Here is a 16,093-nt window from a genome sequence, read left to right as displayed (position 1 = left end):
TTTGTTGAGTGTACTACAATATGTGTAGTGTACGGAGGCTCCATTTTTTTTTCCAAAAATGAAGAAAAACCTTTAGAAAAGTGGGTGTGTCCAAACTTTTGATGGATACCAGCAAAGAAATTCTGTAAATTCAAACTGCTTTTCCCCAAATGTTGAGCAGAACAAAATGGAAAAGCTTCTTTGTGGGTGCTGATGGGAGGCCAAACAGAAGATAAATCAGGAAAATAAGAACGCTGACTTACTGGCGATCTTCTCCTCCTGCGATGACGATACACTCCGAGTATCCTCTGGGTTTGAAGGCCGCCAACATGTCCGCTCCCTGCAGCTGACCGGCCGATAAAACCGGCTGACAGTATTCTCTGATCACCTCCCTCATCAGCGGCTCCCCCATGGTCTGATGGGAAACCAGAGCAACACAAAGGAGTTTCATGGGAAACCTTCGTGGAGATTCACACCCTCACAGAGCAGACTAATGGAACCAAAACCTGCAGCAGTAGTGGCAGGTTTTAGACGAGCATTTCTTTAATCGGGTGGTAAATTTGAGCCGATTAGTGAGGTTTCCACCTGGAAAAAGTTGATTTGTATCCCAGAGTTTATTAAAACACATGGGAGACAGAAGAAGAAGCACAAGAAGTAGTAGAAGAAGAAGCAGAAGAAGAAGACGACGCAGGAGAAGAAGAAGAAGAAGAAGCAGGAGGAGAAGAAGTAGAAGCAGGAGAAGAAGAAGTAGAAGAAGCAGGAGAAGAAGAAGAAGAAGTAGAAGCAGGAGAAGAAGAAGCAGGAGAAAAAGAAGAAGAAGCAGGCGAAGAAGAAGAAGCAGGAGAAGAAGAAGAAGAATAAGAAGAAGCAGGAGAAGAAGAAGAAGAAGCAGGAGAAGAAGAAGTAGAAGCAGGAGAAGAAGAAGAAGCAGCGGAAGAAGAAGAAGAAGTAGAAGAAGCAGGAGAAGAAGAAGAAGAAACATTATATACAGTGGTGCATGCAGCAAAATTCCCCAAAAACAATAAGAATAAGCTTAAAATAAGGCTCAGTGCATGCATGCTCACTGCAGATCCTGCCTGAAAATGATCATGTTTATAATTTCTTTTTGGCATTAAAGTAATTCAATGATAGTTGGTATTACATTTAAAAATATTATGCAAAAAGGAGCTGTTAAGTGCAAATTTGGCACACTTTGTTTTGAAAAAAAGCAAACAAATGGAAGCTAAAAAACGAGGTTTGCCTTGCAGCACACGGTGTAAATCACTGATTCAAGGACAGTTTTATACTTTATGTTTCCTGTAAAAGTGTTGAAATAAAAACAGCTAAGCAGTGTGCCATCCTGACACATTAAAACTGGCTCTACCTGCTCTCTCAGGTAGCTCACGTCCAAGCCCTGCAGCCACACGGCAGACATCACCTCCCTCATGTGCACCTGAAAACACAGAAACAGAGAGTCCTGCAGCACCTTCATAGGAACAGAGCGAGCATGGAGCAGAAGGAATGAGGAAATGTCTTCTGTGCAGAACGTCACACTGAGAATGACAGAAATCACTGATAAAGAAAAACAAACAAAACTGGAATCATCAGTCTTCCAAGTGCACTTAAGTGTTACAGATACTAGAGAAATTATTACAAAATGCCTATGTATGCTTTAGATACGCTATTATTGAGAGTTTTATGCTTCTCTACTCGTCTCCTGTCTGCTTTGTGTTGACACAGGATGCAGTCCAGCCCAAAAAGTCGGTGATTTTTTCTCATGTGACTGTTAGTCGTAGCTGAGTCACTGATGGCTTCACAGCTGCACCAAGAAACGCAGAATTTTTTGTTTTTTACAGAAACTGGCTATAGAAAATAATTGATTTCTGGCATTTTAAAAAAAAAAATAAAACAAGTAGAATCAACTGATTTTGATTAAATATCATGGTATTAAGCCTTATATGCTCCAGTGATTGGACCCAAAAATGACCCATATAAGAATCTGTGTGGGTTTTTTTTGCCATTTCTGTCATTTTAGTTAAGAATATTAATTTGTATTATTTGTTTGTATTATATTTTTGTCCATACAAGAATGATTTTGTGTTTTAAATGTCATTTTTTTCACTTTATAGCAGATTTTGAACATTGTGGTCATTGAAAAAGAAGAATATTACACAGAACAGCTGTTTTGTTTTCCATTTTGTTGACATTTTTCCACTCTTTTCCTCCAGCTGCTGCTGCTCTCCGTCCTTCCATCACCTCTTCTATGATATCATCAGTGATAAAGAGCTTGGGGTAGTGATACAAATGTCACAATTTCTTTCAAAGTATAAAAGGTAACTTAAACATTAAAATGCAATGAAATCAAAAACGTATTTTTTGTGGTAGAGCTGGAATATGAAATGATAAAAACTTTTCATGACAAAGATGTTGCAGGAAAACGACCTCACCGGGACATTTTTGACCCACTTAAGCTGAGATTTGGTTAATTATCCTGATTGAACAGTGCTTCACAGATAAGTAGTTTCTGGACCATGAGGAGGTTCAAATTCTGATTATTCTTTCATATTTTGCAGATAAATTGTGTAATTCTGGTGATTTTCTGAAGGCAGAATGTCTTTTCCAACCTTCCAGCAGCACTGCAAAAACTCCAAATCTTACCAAGTCTGTTTGTCTTGTTTTTTAGTCAAAATGTCTCATCTCACTTGATTTAAGACAAATTCACTTAAAAAGTGGCATTTCAGCAACATAGAGGGGCTTGTTTTAAGACGATGCATCTTAAATATCTTGTTAAGTCAAACAATCTTGAAATGATCTTGTTTTAACCCTCTGTCGTCCTGCAGGTCAAATTGATCCATTTTAAAGTTTAAAAATGTGGAAAAATATATATATTTTCACAGTGAAAACTTCCACATTTTCAACATTTTTTGGGAAGTTTTTTTTTTTTTTAACATTTTTTTGGTGAAAAAAAGAAATGTTTCTTTAAGAACATTCGGAAAAAAAATCTACCAAAATCCAGCGAATTTTGCTGAATTTTACTTGATTTTTTCCCCAAATGTTCTTAAATAAAATATTAGAACTTTTACTGATATATATGGAATCATTTTAGATTTTTTTAGGCTTTTTTGGAAGATTTTTATTCATTTTTTTTTTATTTGCAATTTTTGATTTTTTCGATTTTTTAATTTTTATTCATTGCAAAATTTGGGGATTTAAAAAAACTTTTAAGGAATTTTCTTCATGATGATTTTGTGAATTTCTATAAATTTAGGGAATTTTTTGCTAAATTTCTGGATTTTTGTCAGACAAGGAAACAATATTTTTTGATGCCATAAATGAAGACAACTGGAGGGTTAAGACACCTCAGCCTGACAATCCTCATAAAATACAGCTTAAAATAAGTTTTCTCAGCTAATTTTAAGATCTCAAATCTTATTTCCAGAAATCTTACCAAGACATTTTTCACTTGTTCTCCAGGCAGATTTTTTCACTTATTTCAAGGTGAAAGTTCTTTGTAACAAGTGTTTTTTTCTTGTTTTGAGAGGGGCGTTTTTTCCAGTGAGGTTTCACGGTTCAGAGAGTTCAGTTACTTCTGCACTGGCTTCATTTTTAACACTTGGTTAGTCGTTGTTTGGTGTAAAAGAGAAAACGTCAAGAGAACTGGTGTTTTTTTAAGCCATCTTTTGAGTCTCACTCACCCTGCGGTCGTCCGGATCGTGGCCGAACCATCTCACCACGGCCTCCAGAACGTGCTTCTCGTTGCCGACGTTCAGCTTCTCCATGCCCAGCACCTCTCGGAGCCGGTCCGGCGGCAGCTCCCTGAACTCCTCGGTCAACGCCACGTCGCGGAAATGCGTCTGCAGGAACTCGGTGGCGGCGTAGTGGACGTGGTAAAGGCAGTAGTGCAGGGAGAAGAGCCGGATGCCGATGCAGTTCTCGGCGGTGATGCAGCTCTCCAGGAACTGGCAGCACAGGAACTTCAGGTCGGTCATGAGGAGCAGGTCGGACGCCTGGACCATCTCCTGGATGGTTTCCTCGCTCAGAGTGATCTGTGTGTGACGAAACAACGAACGCGTCAGGACATACAGTCGACAACAGAAGCAAGAACACCCCTAAAACACAGAGCAGAACCCCCTCATAAATCGTGGCTTTTTCCAGCATAACACCTCAGTGTTTGGAATGGCATCCACATCTTCCAGGCGTGACATCCCGATTTTTCTAAGTGGAATTCTGAATGGATGTCTGGTTTTATTCCTCTGGATGTTTAAAATTTCACAAAATACCAAACTGTACCAACCTCTTAATAACTGCATTATATCCAAGTTAAACAGTCGAGTATTTCCTCTTATGAACGATCAAAAACTAAACGTTTAGAGAGACGATAAGGCATAAATTTGGCTCTAAAATGATGGAATTTCTCAAGCCTAAGATGGCAAATGTTTCGTTGAATCCAAAGAGATTAAAGAAATCTGAAAATATTCACATTTAAAGAGCTGGAGTCACAGAATTTAGAGCTTTTTTTTAACCCTCCTGTTGTCCTCATTTACAGGCACCAAAAAATGTTGTTTCCTTGTCTGAAAAAAATTCCCCAAATTTCAGAAAATGTGCAAAACCTTCAGGAAGAAAACTCTAATAATTCCTTAAAAGTTTCGCTTAAAGGTTTAATTTTAAAAAAATCCCCCAAATTTGGAAAGAAAATTCTTGTAAATATTTTCCAAAAAATGAGTAAAAGTCTCCAAAAAAATCCTAAAAATATCTAAAGTGATTCTATATTTATCAGTAAAACTTCTAATATTTTCTTAAGAACATTCACAAAAAAAATCAACCAAAATCCAGCGAATTTCGCTGGATTTTGGTTGATTTTTTGTGAATGTTCTTAAAGAAACATTTCCAACATTACTTTTGTCCACCAAAAAATGTTCAACAATTTCCCAAAAATGTAGAAAATGTGGACATCAGAGGTTTCATTGTGAAAATATATTTTTTTCCCACATTTTCAAACTTTAAAACGGATCAATCGGACCCACAGGACGACACGAGGGTTAAAACTATTTATTATTCAATTAATCATTGCAGCTTCCTGTTCGTCATTTTCTTTATTTTGCTGCATTTTGTGACTTCTTTTTAAGTCGTCTTGCATTCTTTTGCGCCTCTTCTTTCATTCTGAGTCCATTTGTTGCCATTTTATGCCTCTTTTACAGTTGTTTTGCAGCCATTCGTGTTAATTTTGTGTGACCTGAACTGAACATCGAGGGTCTATTAAAAGGAAACATGAAGATTGATGAGACAAAGATAAATTTCTTCAACTCAGATGGATCCAGCACGTTGGTGTGAACCTCACCAGGACAACCACAGTGAATGCATCGCCCTGACAGTGAAGAACGGAGGTGGAAATGTGAGGATATGGAGCTGTACGAGAGCAAAAGGAGTTGTGGAGATGATATTTATAGATAAAACTATGAATGCTTGAATTTCCCTTGGGATTAATAAAGTATCTATCTGTCCTATCTATCTCTAAATACTGGACTCAGTCTGCAGAAGATGGAAGAAGAGCTTCTGAAGGATAAAAAAAAAAGTGCAAACTGTGATACGGACAAAATGCCACCTGACTTGATTCCAATGGAACAGAAATTTTAGAGTATTTTAAAGACAAAACTAGACCAACACAACCCCTCCTGCAATAAACAGCTAAAAAAAATACTTTGTGTAGAGTAACAGAACATCTTTGGAGAAATTTCGTATCATCAATGCCAAGAACGATCGAGTCTGTCATCAAAAATAAAGGTGGACAAACAAAGTCTCGATAAAATAAAAGCTTACATTTGTGTTTGGGCTGTATTGTTATGACAGTAAATCCAAGCTGTTGGTTTTTTTATTTGGTATAAGAGCAAATACCCGACTGTTTCCTGTAACATGCTGCAATTTAGAGTCATTTGACATTTAATCGGATTTAATTTGATGCTGCACGTCCAAACTCACTTCACCGCTGAAGATGTAGTCGAGGATCTGCTTCATGATCGCCATGGAGACGCCCTGCAGCTCGATCCTGTACGTGGAGCCGTCTTCTTTAGGAGGGTTGTAGTTCAGCTTGGTTCTAACAGCAAATAATTACACAAATTAACAAAACAGAGCCTCAAAATCAAACCTAGGATGCCTCTCGGCTGTTATTTTAGTGAAAGTGGACACACCCATGTAGCTGTAGAACCATAAACACCATCCAGATACAGTGAATGCACGATTATATTGGAGCTGCTAAACCCTCTGACCTGATATAAGGACTGGCAGCAGCCAGGATGTTTTTCTGGACGGGAAGCTCCTCTCCATCCACCACCAGCAACGCATCGTGGAAACTTTGCTCCTGCCAGAAGGTGCGAAGAACCCTGAGGAGTTTCTGGGAATGTTGAGGATCCGAAACCTTCGATCCGGGCTCATTGGATGCAGAGTCGGGCATGTCTGCGCCCGAAAACGAACTTCAGACAGAGAAAAGCAGGTTGAACTTCTTTAATAAAACACCTCGAACGATGTCACACAGCTAACAATCAGACTTAAAAGAAAAAGTCAACACACAACATTTTATTTGGACTGAAAATTGCATTTACAGCAGTGAACAGTGCATTTTCACATCTGTCTAAGCAGCAAACCATACTTTAAACAGAGAATATAAAGCTGAAGTTCCTTTAAAATATCTCGTTATGTTATGCAGCATGCTTAGATTCACCATAAAACACAATTAAAAGGTATTAAACAATTAAGACAACACATTCTTCAATTCAAATTGCACAAAAGTCAACACAAAATGCGTATTCAGAACAAAAAAACAAAGAAACATGGCTTTAGCAGGAGGTAACACTATTTTATAAGAAAGTTTTAACCTGAAAACATTCTATTACCAGAGAATATCAAGTTCAACTTCCTTAAAAATATCTCCAATTATGTTCTTCAGCTAATTATCAAACTTATGGTCACAATAGAACACAATTTTAAGTATTAAACAAATGCAATGTTCAGGTCGGCCTTCCTAAAAATCAACATAAAGCATTTATTTAGCTAAAAAATTTCTCTAAAAGTGGATTTTCAGGCATGTCTAAGCCCCAAGCATACTGTAAACAGAAAATACCAAGCTGAAGTTACTGAAAAATATCCCTAATTATGTTCTAAAGCTCAATATCAAATTTACATTCACAATAAAACACAATTAAAAGGTGTCAAGCAAACTAAAATCCACATTCTTCAATAAAGCCTGCACAGAAATTAACACAACACACTTATATGGCTTAAAAAAATGCTTTAACAGGTGAGAATTGTGCATTTTCAGGCAATTCTAAGCTTCAAAACATACTGTAAACAGAATATGTCATGCTGAAATTCCTATCTCAAATATCAAAATAAAACACAATTAAAAGCATTAAAAGCATTAACAAAGGGCGTTCATCAGTTCAGCTTGCAGGAAGTTAACACAACACGCACATTTGGCTAAAAAAATGCTTTAACCAAAGAGAAAATTTGATTTTCAGGCATGCCCAAGCCTTAAAGCATAATGTAAAGAGCATATAAGGCAGAATTCCTTAAAAAATATCTCAAAATTATATTCTGCAACTCAATATCACACTGAAGTTCACAATAAAAGACAATTAGAAGCATTTAAGTGAAATAAGAGGGTGTGGTCTTTAATTCGGCTTAACATAACACGTTTTTTTTAAATAAAAATGGCTTTGATCAGCGTGTATTTAGACATGTCTCCGCTTAAGAACAAACCGTCAACAGAGAAAAATAAGCTGAATTCTTTCAAAATATCTCTAATTATGTTCTACGTCTTATCATAAAACTGAGAGTAAGTTAAAAACACAATTTAATGCATTAAACATAATTTAGAGAAGATATTCTTAAATTCGGCCCGCAGAAAAGAAGTCAACACTCATCACATCGTTTTTGGGCATGTTGAAGCTTGTCAACAGAGAGGCTGAACTTAATTAAAAATATCTCCCAATTGTGGTTTGCGGCTCGTTATCAAACTTCAAGTCAACATAAAACAAAATACAGAATGTTAAACAAATTAAAAGTCGAAATTCTTCAATTCGGCTCTCACAAAAGTGAACACAAAACACTAATTTGGATAAAAATGGCTTTAAGAGACTACTTCTCCAGCTAGCTAGTCCTCCTCTTGCACAGCAAACATTAGCGGGCTGCGCATCAAAATGTTATCATAAAGGCAATATAAAATACAAATTAGTGAATCAGTTCAGTGCCGAATATTGTGGAAAAGGCGTGATAATTCATAATACTAGTGATTTAATCTCCTAAGTAGCTTGTAAAATTATGCCGAAGCGAAAGTTCTTAAATTGAAAGATTTCTAAATAAAGTATGGCGAGTAAAGCTAAGCTAGCAGCAAAACAGCAGACAGGACTGTAAACAACAGTTGCTTTTGCAAAGACAACATAACGTCTCCTTTAATGTTAGAATTCAGCATTAAACAGCTTTTTCTACCTTAAATTATCCTGCAAAATGACTGGAAAGATGGAAACACCACAGCTTGAGCAATGCCCTGCACTGTGGGTCATAGTAGTTGTGTCACGTATTTAATATGAATAATTCCTGTTTTTTAAGTGTCTTACCTGATAATTGGGACTTCTCTTTGCAGTTTTTTGAGCACAGGGTGTACCTGTCTGCATTCAGGACAACATGAATCACTCCAGGGCGAGAATGTTGGAAGTGGACGTCAAGGCATGCACTGGGCTGCATTCAAAGACAGAAAGAAATGTGGTAAATAAGACTTCTTCTGTAAAAATATAACCAGATTTAAGCCCATAATGATTCAGAATGACATCAACAATTTACAAAAGACACTAAACATCTGAATCAAAACTATTTCTGCATGGTTTTTGTTTATTTTGTTAGATTTTTATTTGTATTTACATGAAACTGTAAATTTCCCCAGTGAGGGATCGATAAAGTTTATTTTATGTTAACATTTTTGCTGAAAAAAATGTTCAAAATGATTCATACTTTCCAACAGAGCAGTCAAACAGTTCCTATAATTGCAAATATACTTCTTGTGGGTCTCCAATAGGATTTTGGATGATTTTAAATGACACAGAAGCTGAAATTTATCAGAAACTGACAACAATTCTCCATCCATCCATCCATCCATTCTCTATACACCGCTTTATCCTCACTAGGGTCATGGGGGGTGCTGGAGCCTATCCCAGCTGACTCGGGCGAAGGCAGGGGACACCCTGGACAGGTCACCAGTCTGTCACAGGGCTACATATACAGACACACAGTCACACTCACATTCACACCTACGGACAATTTAGAGTTATCGATTAACCTCAGCATATTTTTGGACTGTGGGAGGAAGCCGGAGTACCCGGAGAAAACCCACGCATGCACAGGGAGAACATGCAAACTCCATGCAGAAAGATCCCAGGCCCACCCCAGGATTCGAACCGGGGATCTTTTTGCTGTAAGGCGAAAGTGCCTACCACTACGTCACTGTGCAGCCAGACAACAATTCTAACAATGTAAATATATTTGGACTTATTTTTTTAGTAAAAAAATTTAAAAATAACCAAAAAATAATAACTAGCAGCATCTTATACTCAAATAACTTACCCTGTTTTTTTCCTTGTTTTTATAGTTTCCACCTAAAGAAGAAGATTAATTCTTTTAAATACTGAATGAATTTGGGATTTAACTGTACATAGCCCACAGGATAAACAAATACATTAAAAATAAAAAAAAATATTTTGTGATAAAAAATGTGATGTGTTGTCAGAGCACTGTTTCATGTACTTTTTCGGAGCACATGAATGCATCACCAGCTAGGCGGAAAGTGTGTAGATAAACAGCGTTCCAGTACTGTTCCAGCAAACTCTAATTTGACAAAAATATAAATAAATTATATCTTTTGGGGCTATATTATGGATTTATACATTTATAAATATTTAATTTATATGTATTAACTAAGATTTATAAATAAAATGTCCTAGTTTTACTTGTTTGTATATCGAAAAAGCTGCTATAAGTAGAGAAAAAACGGAAATGGAATGCGGCCGCCGTTAAATCAACTTCCGTAAAATGCAGGATGCAGCCGAAGAGTACTTCCGCTGTCAACAAAAGCTTCTTAGCTAACTGCTAGCAAAGCGATTGTGTGCCTTTTAATACCACAAATCATCTAAGCAAACCGGTTATTTGTTATAAAATTAATAAATATAATTATATTTTGTATATTTGTGGTTAAACTGGTCAGCATCCAAGTTCCAACGCGTATGTTTGCGCTTGTATTTTGAAGAAGGATCTACTCACTGTTTTCTCTCGTTAGCTTGACTCTGCCGCCATAACTTTGAAACGTGGATTACAATCAGTCTGTCTTTGGACAAACGTCAAGCCTGAGTGTCTGATTTCACAAAGGTAAAAATACGAACTTCTTATTTAAGCTACGCTGTTATCGTGCTATGCTAGCTAACCGGAGTTAGCAACGCTGCTGCTAACGGAAGACATCAGTGGGTTTGACTGCTGAAGTTAGCTTCTGATTCTGTGTTTTCTCCGCCTTTTAACGATGTGAACTGTTTTAGACACTTTAGATTAACACCTAATTCTGTTTGAAACCCATTGTCATATTTCTGAACCCTTTAGTCTGTGTGTGGTGGTAAAGAAAAGAAGATTTAACTGTGTTTTTGCACGTAGACCACCTTATACCAGGTCAAGTAAAGAACCACTGTATGTCAACTAGTTAAATCTGCACTAGAGTGTCTCTGAAGGCTAAAGGGTCTTTAAAACACAGTTTCTGTTTGTATAAACATTTTTTCTATTTGTGAAAATACAAAAACACAGAGATTTCTCTACAAGTGTTAGCACCAGTTCTAGATCTAAAACTGCTACAGGTGGATGGGTCAGATTAGGACTAGATGGTCCCTGAGAGGTTAGAGAGTATTTAAAAACGGTTTCTGATTGATGAAACTTTTGTTCTATGTGTAAAAATGCAAAATAAGAGGATTTTGTTTACTGTTTTTCTTGCATCTGCGCCACATGAGACAATGTCCGGATCAAGAAGCACTGTATGTCAACTAGTTAAATCTGCACTAGAGTGTCTCTGAAAGGTTAAAGAGTCTTTAAAACACAGTTTCTGGTTGCAAAAGCCTTTATTTCTGTTTATAAAAATGCAAAAGGACAGGGATTTCTCTATAGTTTTTGGCATCTGGACCACAGTAGGGCAGTTCGAGATCTAAAACTACCACAGATGGGTCAGATTTGGACTAGATGGCTAGAGAGTATTTTAAAACGGTTTCTGATTGTTCCATACATAAAAATGCAAAATATGAAGGTTTTTCCTGTTTTTCTTGCATCTGGGCCACATAAGACAAGGTCCCGACAAAAAGTAAAATATATAAGTGGGTAACATCAGGACTAGACTATGGAAGAAAGATTAAATTCTCTTTAACACTATTTGTATTTGTGAAAATGCAAAATAGGAAGAAGTAACTCCTTTTTTTTTTGCACATAAATAACATTAGTCCAGGTACTGATCAAAACCCAGTATTTACTAACTGGTTAAATCTGGAGAACATTGTCTCTGAAAGGCAAAAGGGTCTTTAAAACAGAATTTCTGACTTATAAAACCTGTATTTTATTTGTTAAACCGCAACCAAAGAATAATTTATTGCTTTTTTAAAAATATGTGGATCACTTTAGACGAGGCTCAGATCAAATAATTGTGGATTTAGATATGCCAAATCAAGACTAGATGTCTTACATTGGCTAAAGAGTCTTTAAGACACAGTTTCTGTGAAACAAATGCAAAAAGTAAGATTTTACTGTGTTTTTCACACGTAGACCAAAATAGACCACATCTAATATCACTCTGTAAAGAAGAGTCTAATATGGACCAGAGAGTCCTGCACTTTATGGTTTGTTAAACTTTTATTCTGTGTGTGAAAATGCGACACAGCTGAGATTATGCTGCTAAATTAGGCCATTTTCTAGATAAACTTTGATGGAACAAATCTGGATTAGGTCGTCCTCGGGAGACTGAAAATTCATTTTTAAACCTTATTCTGCTTGTGAAAATTCAAAAAGTGAGATTTTAATGCTTTTGTCACGTGTTTTCCCTTAAATCCTGGATCAGAATATGTGAATTGGAAGGAAACTTCAGCATTGTCTTGAAGTTTAATTCGTAAACTGATGAATTGTTCTTGCTTTGCTCGTTTTTGTTTTATTGATATTTATTGTTTTCTGGTGGCTCATGGCTGTTTTATCTTTTCTTCCTCAGTGATGTTGTGATGCTGGAGCCACGTTTTCCTGACCGCCTCTAACTGGAAACCCTCCCGACATGCCTCGACCTACTCGGAACAGACTGACTCCGTGGATCGAGAGTCTGATCCTGAGCTACACCGTCCCTGAGGAGGATGAGAAGGGTGAGGAGGATCAGCAGGGCGGTCGGAGCCGAGGCCAGCTGAGGGCTCACGTCGTCGGGGTGAACCACATGTCTGAGTCCCAGGCTCAGCTCCAGAGCTCCGAGGACCCCACCGGGCTGCTCTACCTGTCCGACGGGCAGCTCCAGATCCCGGCCGTCCTCACCGCCGCCGCCTGGGATCGTCTCCAGGACCAGGAGGACCGCGAGTGCTTCACCAGCCTCCTCAACTCCACCGTCTGCATCCAGGACTACCGGCTGCTCTTCCACATGGCCGCGGAGGAGACCAGGTGCAGGTTCTTCTTATCGGTCGGTCAGCTGGCGACGGTCGCCGCCGGTCCGGTGAAGGACAAACCGCCCTGCTGCAGCACCTTAACCTCCGTGCAGCAGAAGATCCGCCTGACCTGGAAGGCTCTGCGGGGTCAGGAGGACTCTGAGAGCCAGGACGGACACGAACTAACCGTGCTGCTGGACGAGTGGCAGCGTGACGTTCTGGAGGAGCTGAAGCAGGACATCCGGCGGAGGCTGAACCCTCAACCCTCCACCTCCTCTCACCAGCCCTCCCCCACCGTCCACACCACCGGCTGGGACCTGGACAGGATCAAGTATAAGGGGGAGGAGCCTTTCAGCGTCCCCATGTGGTGTCTGCTCATACCAGAGGACGCTGCTGCTGCTGCTGGAGGGACGCCGCCTGCTGTTGGTGAAGCTCAGCAGCAGAGATCCGAACCAGCAGCCGTGGAGGTCTGGGAGGACGCCAAGAACTCATTTTCACCTGTGAAGGACGTCACGCTGCCGAAGGACACAATGGAGAAGTCTTCGTTCAGATCACCTTCACCTGTGGAGGACCTGACGGAGAGGCCTTCATCCAGATCACCTTCACCTGTTGGGAACATCGTGCTGCCGGAGGACCTGAGAAACGGGCCTTCATTCAGCCCCTGGGACATGTTTCCTCCTCTGTGTCTGTCCCCCTCATCCTCTGAATCCTCCCTGGAAGATTTACCTCCACCAAACCCAGATCCTGCAGCCGTCCACAGCTCCAAGGAGTCCAGCTTCCTCCCAGCGTACCAGAAACAGCGGAGCAGCGTCGTCCAAACTGCCGCTTCGTCCTCGGCGACTCCATCCGACGAAGCCTCAGCGGGACCAAACCTCCCCGCTGTGGAGCAAACCGTGGAGAGAAAATCCGGGAAGGTGAAGAGGAAGCGAAGCGATCCGTCGCCTGAAGCTCTGAGCACGCTGGTGGAGGAGGAGGAGCTCAGCACCAGCCCTCCGTCGTGGCTCTTTGACTCTCAGGCCGGATCCCAGGAGTCCAGCAGCAGCAGCAGCAGCAGCAGCAGCAGAATCAGCCCCGAACAGACCACAGGACCCGTCCAGAGGAAAACTCCCAGCATGCACAGCGACAGCTCTCCGTTCTCCTACTCCTACCAGGTGACCGGACAGAACCTGCTGGATCTGAGTCGGTTCAGAGTGGCTGCGTCGCTGCTGCAGTGGTCCGTGAAATATCTGCTGAATCCAGATCAGAAGGACAAAACTCAGAGCGGCGTCTGAGGTTCAGGTTTCATCTGTGAACAGTTCAGCTGCTCGGATGTCCTTTCCGTTTGTTCAAATGGAGCTCAAGAGTTCATCTGCAACTGTCGTTTTAGGCAAAAAATGCAAATACTTGATGTTTCTGGCTCCTCAGATCTGAAGATTTGATGGTTTTCTTTGTTGCACACAGTGTTAGAGTGAATAAGATGTTAATTTATAGTTGGCTTTTTTTGCTGTTTCAAATAATAATGAGACAAAATGGTGAATAAGTTGTGAAAAAATGTTACAGAGCTGCTGTTTTGTTGACTCATCAATTAGTTAATAAACAGGTAGTTAAAGTTGATGCAAAAAAGTGAAATATTTGATATTTTAACTCCTCAGATACAAACATTAAAGATTTTGTCTCATGTGATGCAGAAGTGAGAAACAGATTTGACTGAGAGGTTATAATTAGCATTCTGTGCTATTTTCTGGCATTTTTACCACAAAAGGATGAAAAATTCAATAGAAACGAAACGGTTTGTTAGAGTTGAATTTGAGAATATATTTATCATAATCAAGCCCTAGGGCATTAACTGATTGTATATAGTGTCTTTATAGAATAATCTTCATTACATACCCACACACACACATCTTGCTCCTCTAGTCAGTATATTTCCACTCTTACAGCTTAGCACACCCCCTTGTGTAACTCGAGCTATTTCTTATCTTATGCTATGTTTTCGTTTCTGCTTGTGTATAAAATAAACTTCGTATGGGAGCAGTCTTTGTAGCTCGCACTAATGTGTCTTGTTACACTGTGCTGTTACCCTTGCAAGTAAAAAGTTACAGTCTCCGTGTCTTTCTGGTTCGGTGAATATCTTCATTTGATATGTGGGAGCTCTCAGCGGAGCTACACTCTGACATATAACTTGGTCCTTCGAGCCGGATCCGAGGATTCCTTCCCGACGTCGAGGAGAGCCGACACCGAAGTCTGTCGACAGCGATCGTCGCCAAGCAGCGAGATCTGAAAATCCTGGGACGTGAATTCGTGGCCAGGTCGGTGAAAGGAAAAGCGGTCCCTCGGCGCTGGGTGTGAATCCAAGGATCCGATCCAGGAAGTGACACCGATCAGAACCACGGGTGAGAAAGAGATTCCGCTAGCATGATAAAAAAGATTCCGCTGACATAAGGAAAGAGATTCCGTCGGCAAGGTGTACACGGTGTGAATGTGAAGAGTGATTGAGAACTTCAAGCACATTATAAGGTCTAGAATACCTTGCTGAATTTCTGATTTATTATTTTCCTTGTTGTTGACGACGTACTGGTGACAAGGGGATTAAGGGCGAGCTAGACTCATAAAAACTAACACCGCTGCAGCTTATCTGCAGTAGAAGGATGTGTTAGTGTCCTCCCGTTGTCTCATGCCAGAGAACTCAACAACAAGCAGCTATGGGACAAAAACAAAGCGTATTAGAAGGCGATGAGAAATTTATGGAAGGACATGTGGAAGAATCAGGAAAAATAAGTCAAAAAAGACGGAGAAAGAAACATACTTTCTCAGGCAAATTAGATGAGAGAGACATCTTAGAACTCCATATTAAAATAAAAACTGAAATCCTTCAGATAAAGAGTGAAAAAAAAAAGCGCAGAAAGGATGCCAATACACCTGGGAACCTAAGGAGCTGTTCGAGGGAGACCGAAGTCTGTGCACAGCCCCCTGAAACTAGGTTTGGGGACGAAAGCCCTCCGTGGTTGAATTCCACGTCGGCCGGTTAAAACCCTGTCCGGGTTCTGCGGGGTTCCAGGTTGACGGCATCCGAACAAAGCGCTTTAAGAAAGTGAAGTCCTGAGCTAAGAGAAGCCAAAACTTACAAAATGTGTGCATGTGTAAAACTGTGAGTGTGAAAGGACTGGTCAGTGATTGAAGCAGAGGACAGCCTGAAACCTATCGGTGTGAACATACGGCTGTTGTCAGTTGAAGTAAATCACTGAGTGTAAACAGTCATTAAGATTTAGGAGGACTTTGTGAAAACTCTAAAATGACCTTTAGTCCTGATATTGGACCCCCAGTGGAAAACCAGACTAGCTAATAGAGCTGGCCGAGAAGCTTGTTTTCCAAGGGCTGAATTTTGGCATATGACACATTGTTTCCCACAAATTCTAAATAAAAATAATTTTGAACAAAACAAAACAAAAATGGGAAATAATCAGGGAAAAAAATTC

The 16,093-nt window shown here is 39.8% G+C and overlaps 2 protein-coding genes across 3 annotated transcripts in view; one reads left to right on the top strand and one right to left on the bottom strand.

Annotated features, from left to right (window-relative positions):
* Positions 1-8,695, bottom strand: part of gan (gigaxonin) — a 182,657-nt gene extending 173,962 nt beyond the window's left edge. For both annotated transcript variants that reach the window (XR_007943734.1, XM_022211438.2), the window contains exons 1-6: positions 8,568-8,695; positions 6,222-6,425; positions 5,935-6,049; positions 3,654-4,004; positions 1,343-1,411; positions 243-394 (exon numbers count right to left, since the gene is read on the bottom strand). Coding sequence is in view for 1 of the 2 variants with exons in the window: in XM_022211438.2 (XP_022067130.2) it covers positions 243-394; positions 1,343-1,411; positions 3,654-4,004; positions 5,935-6,049; positions 6,222-6,406 (872 nt within the window). In the remaining variant the exon portion in view is untranslated. The remainder of the gene's footprint in view (positions 1-242; positions 395-1,342; positions 1,412-3,653; positions 4,005-5,934; positions 6,050-6,221; positions 6,426-8,567) is intronic.
* A 1,379-nt stretch (positions 8,696-10,074) lies between these two features.
* Positions 10,075-14,716, top strand: acd (ACD shelterin complex subunit and telomerase recruitment factor). The gene is made up of 2 exons (XM_022211442.2): positions 10,075-10,365; positions 12,224-14,716. Exon 2 carries the CDS (start codon positions 12,284-12,286, stop codon positions 13,907-13,909), a length of 1,626 nt encoding a protein of 541 aa, XP_022067134.2. The 5' UTR covers positions 10,075-10,365; positions 12,224-12,283; the 3' UTR covers positions 13,910-14,716.
* Positions 14,717-16,093: the final 1,377 nt, after the last annotated feature.

Source organism: Acanthochromis polyacanthus, chromosome 8 (genome assembly GCF_021347895.1).
Source record: "Acanthochromis polyacanthus isolate Apoly-LR-REF ecotype Palm Island chromosome 8, KAUST_Apoly_ChrSc, whole genome shotgun sequence".
NCBI lineage: Eukaryota > Metazoa > Chordata > Actinopteri > Pomacentridae > Acanthochromis > Acanthochromis polyacanthus.
This window is presented reverse-complemented; position numbering and strand designations above follow the sequence as displayed.

Excerpts from the sequence above, each read along its gene's own strand:
- acd (XM_022211442.2), top strand. The coding sequence starts at position 12,284 with ATGCCTCGACCTACTCGGAACAGACTGACTCCGTGGATCGAGAGTCTG.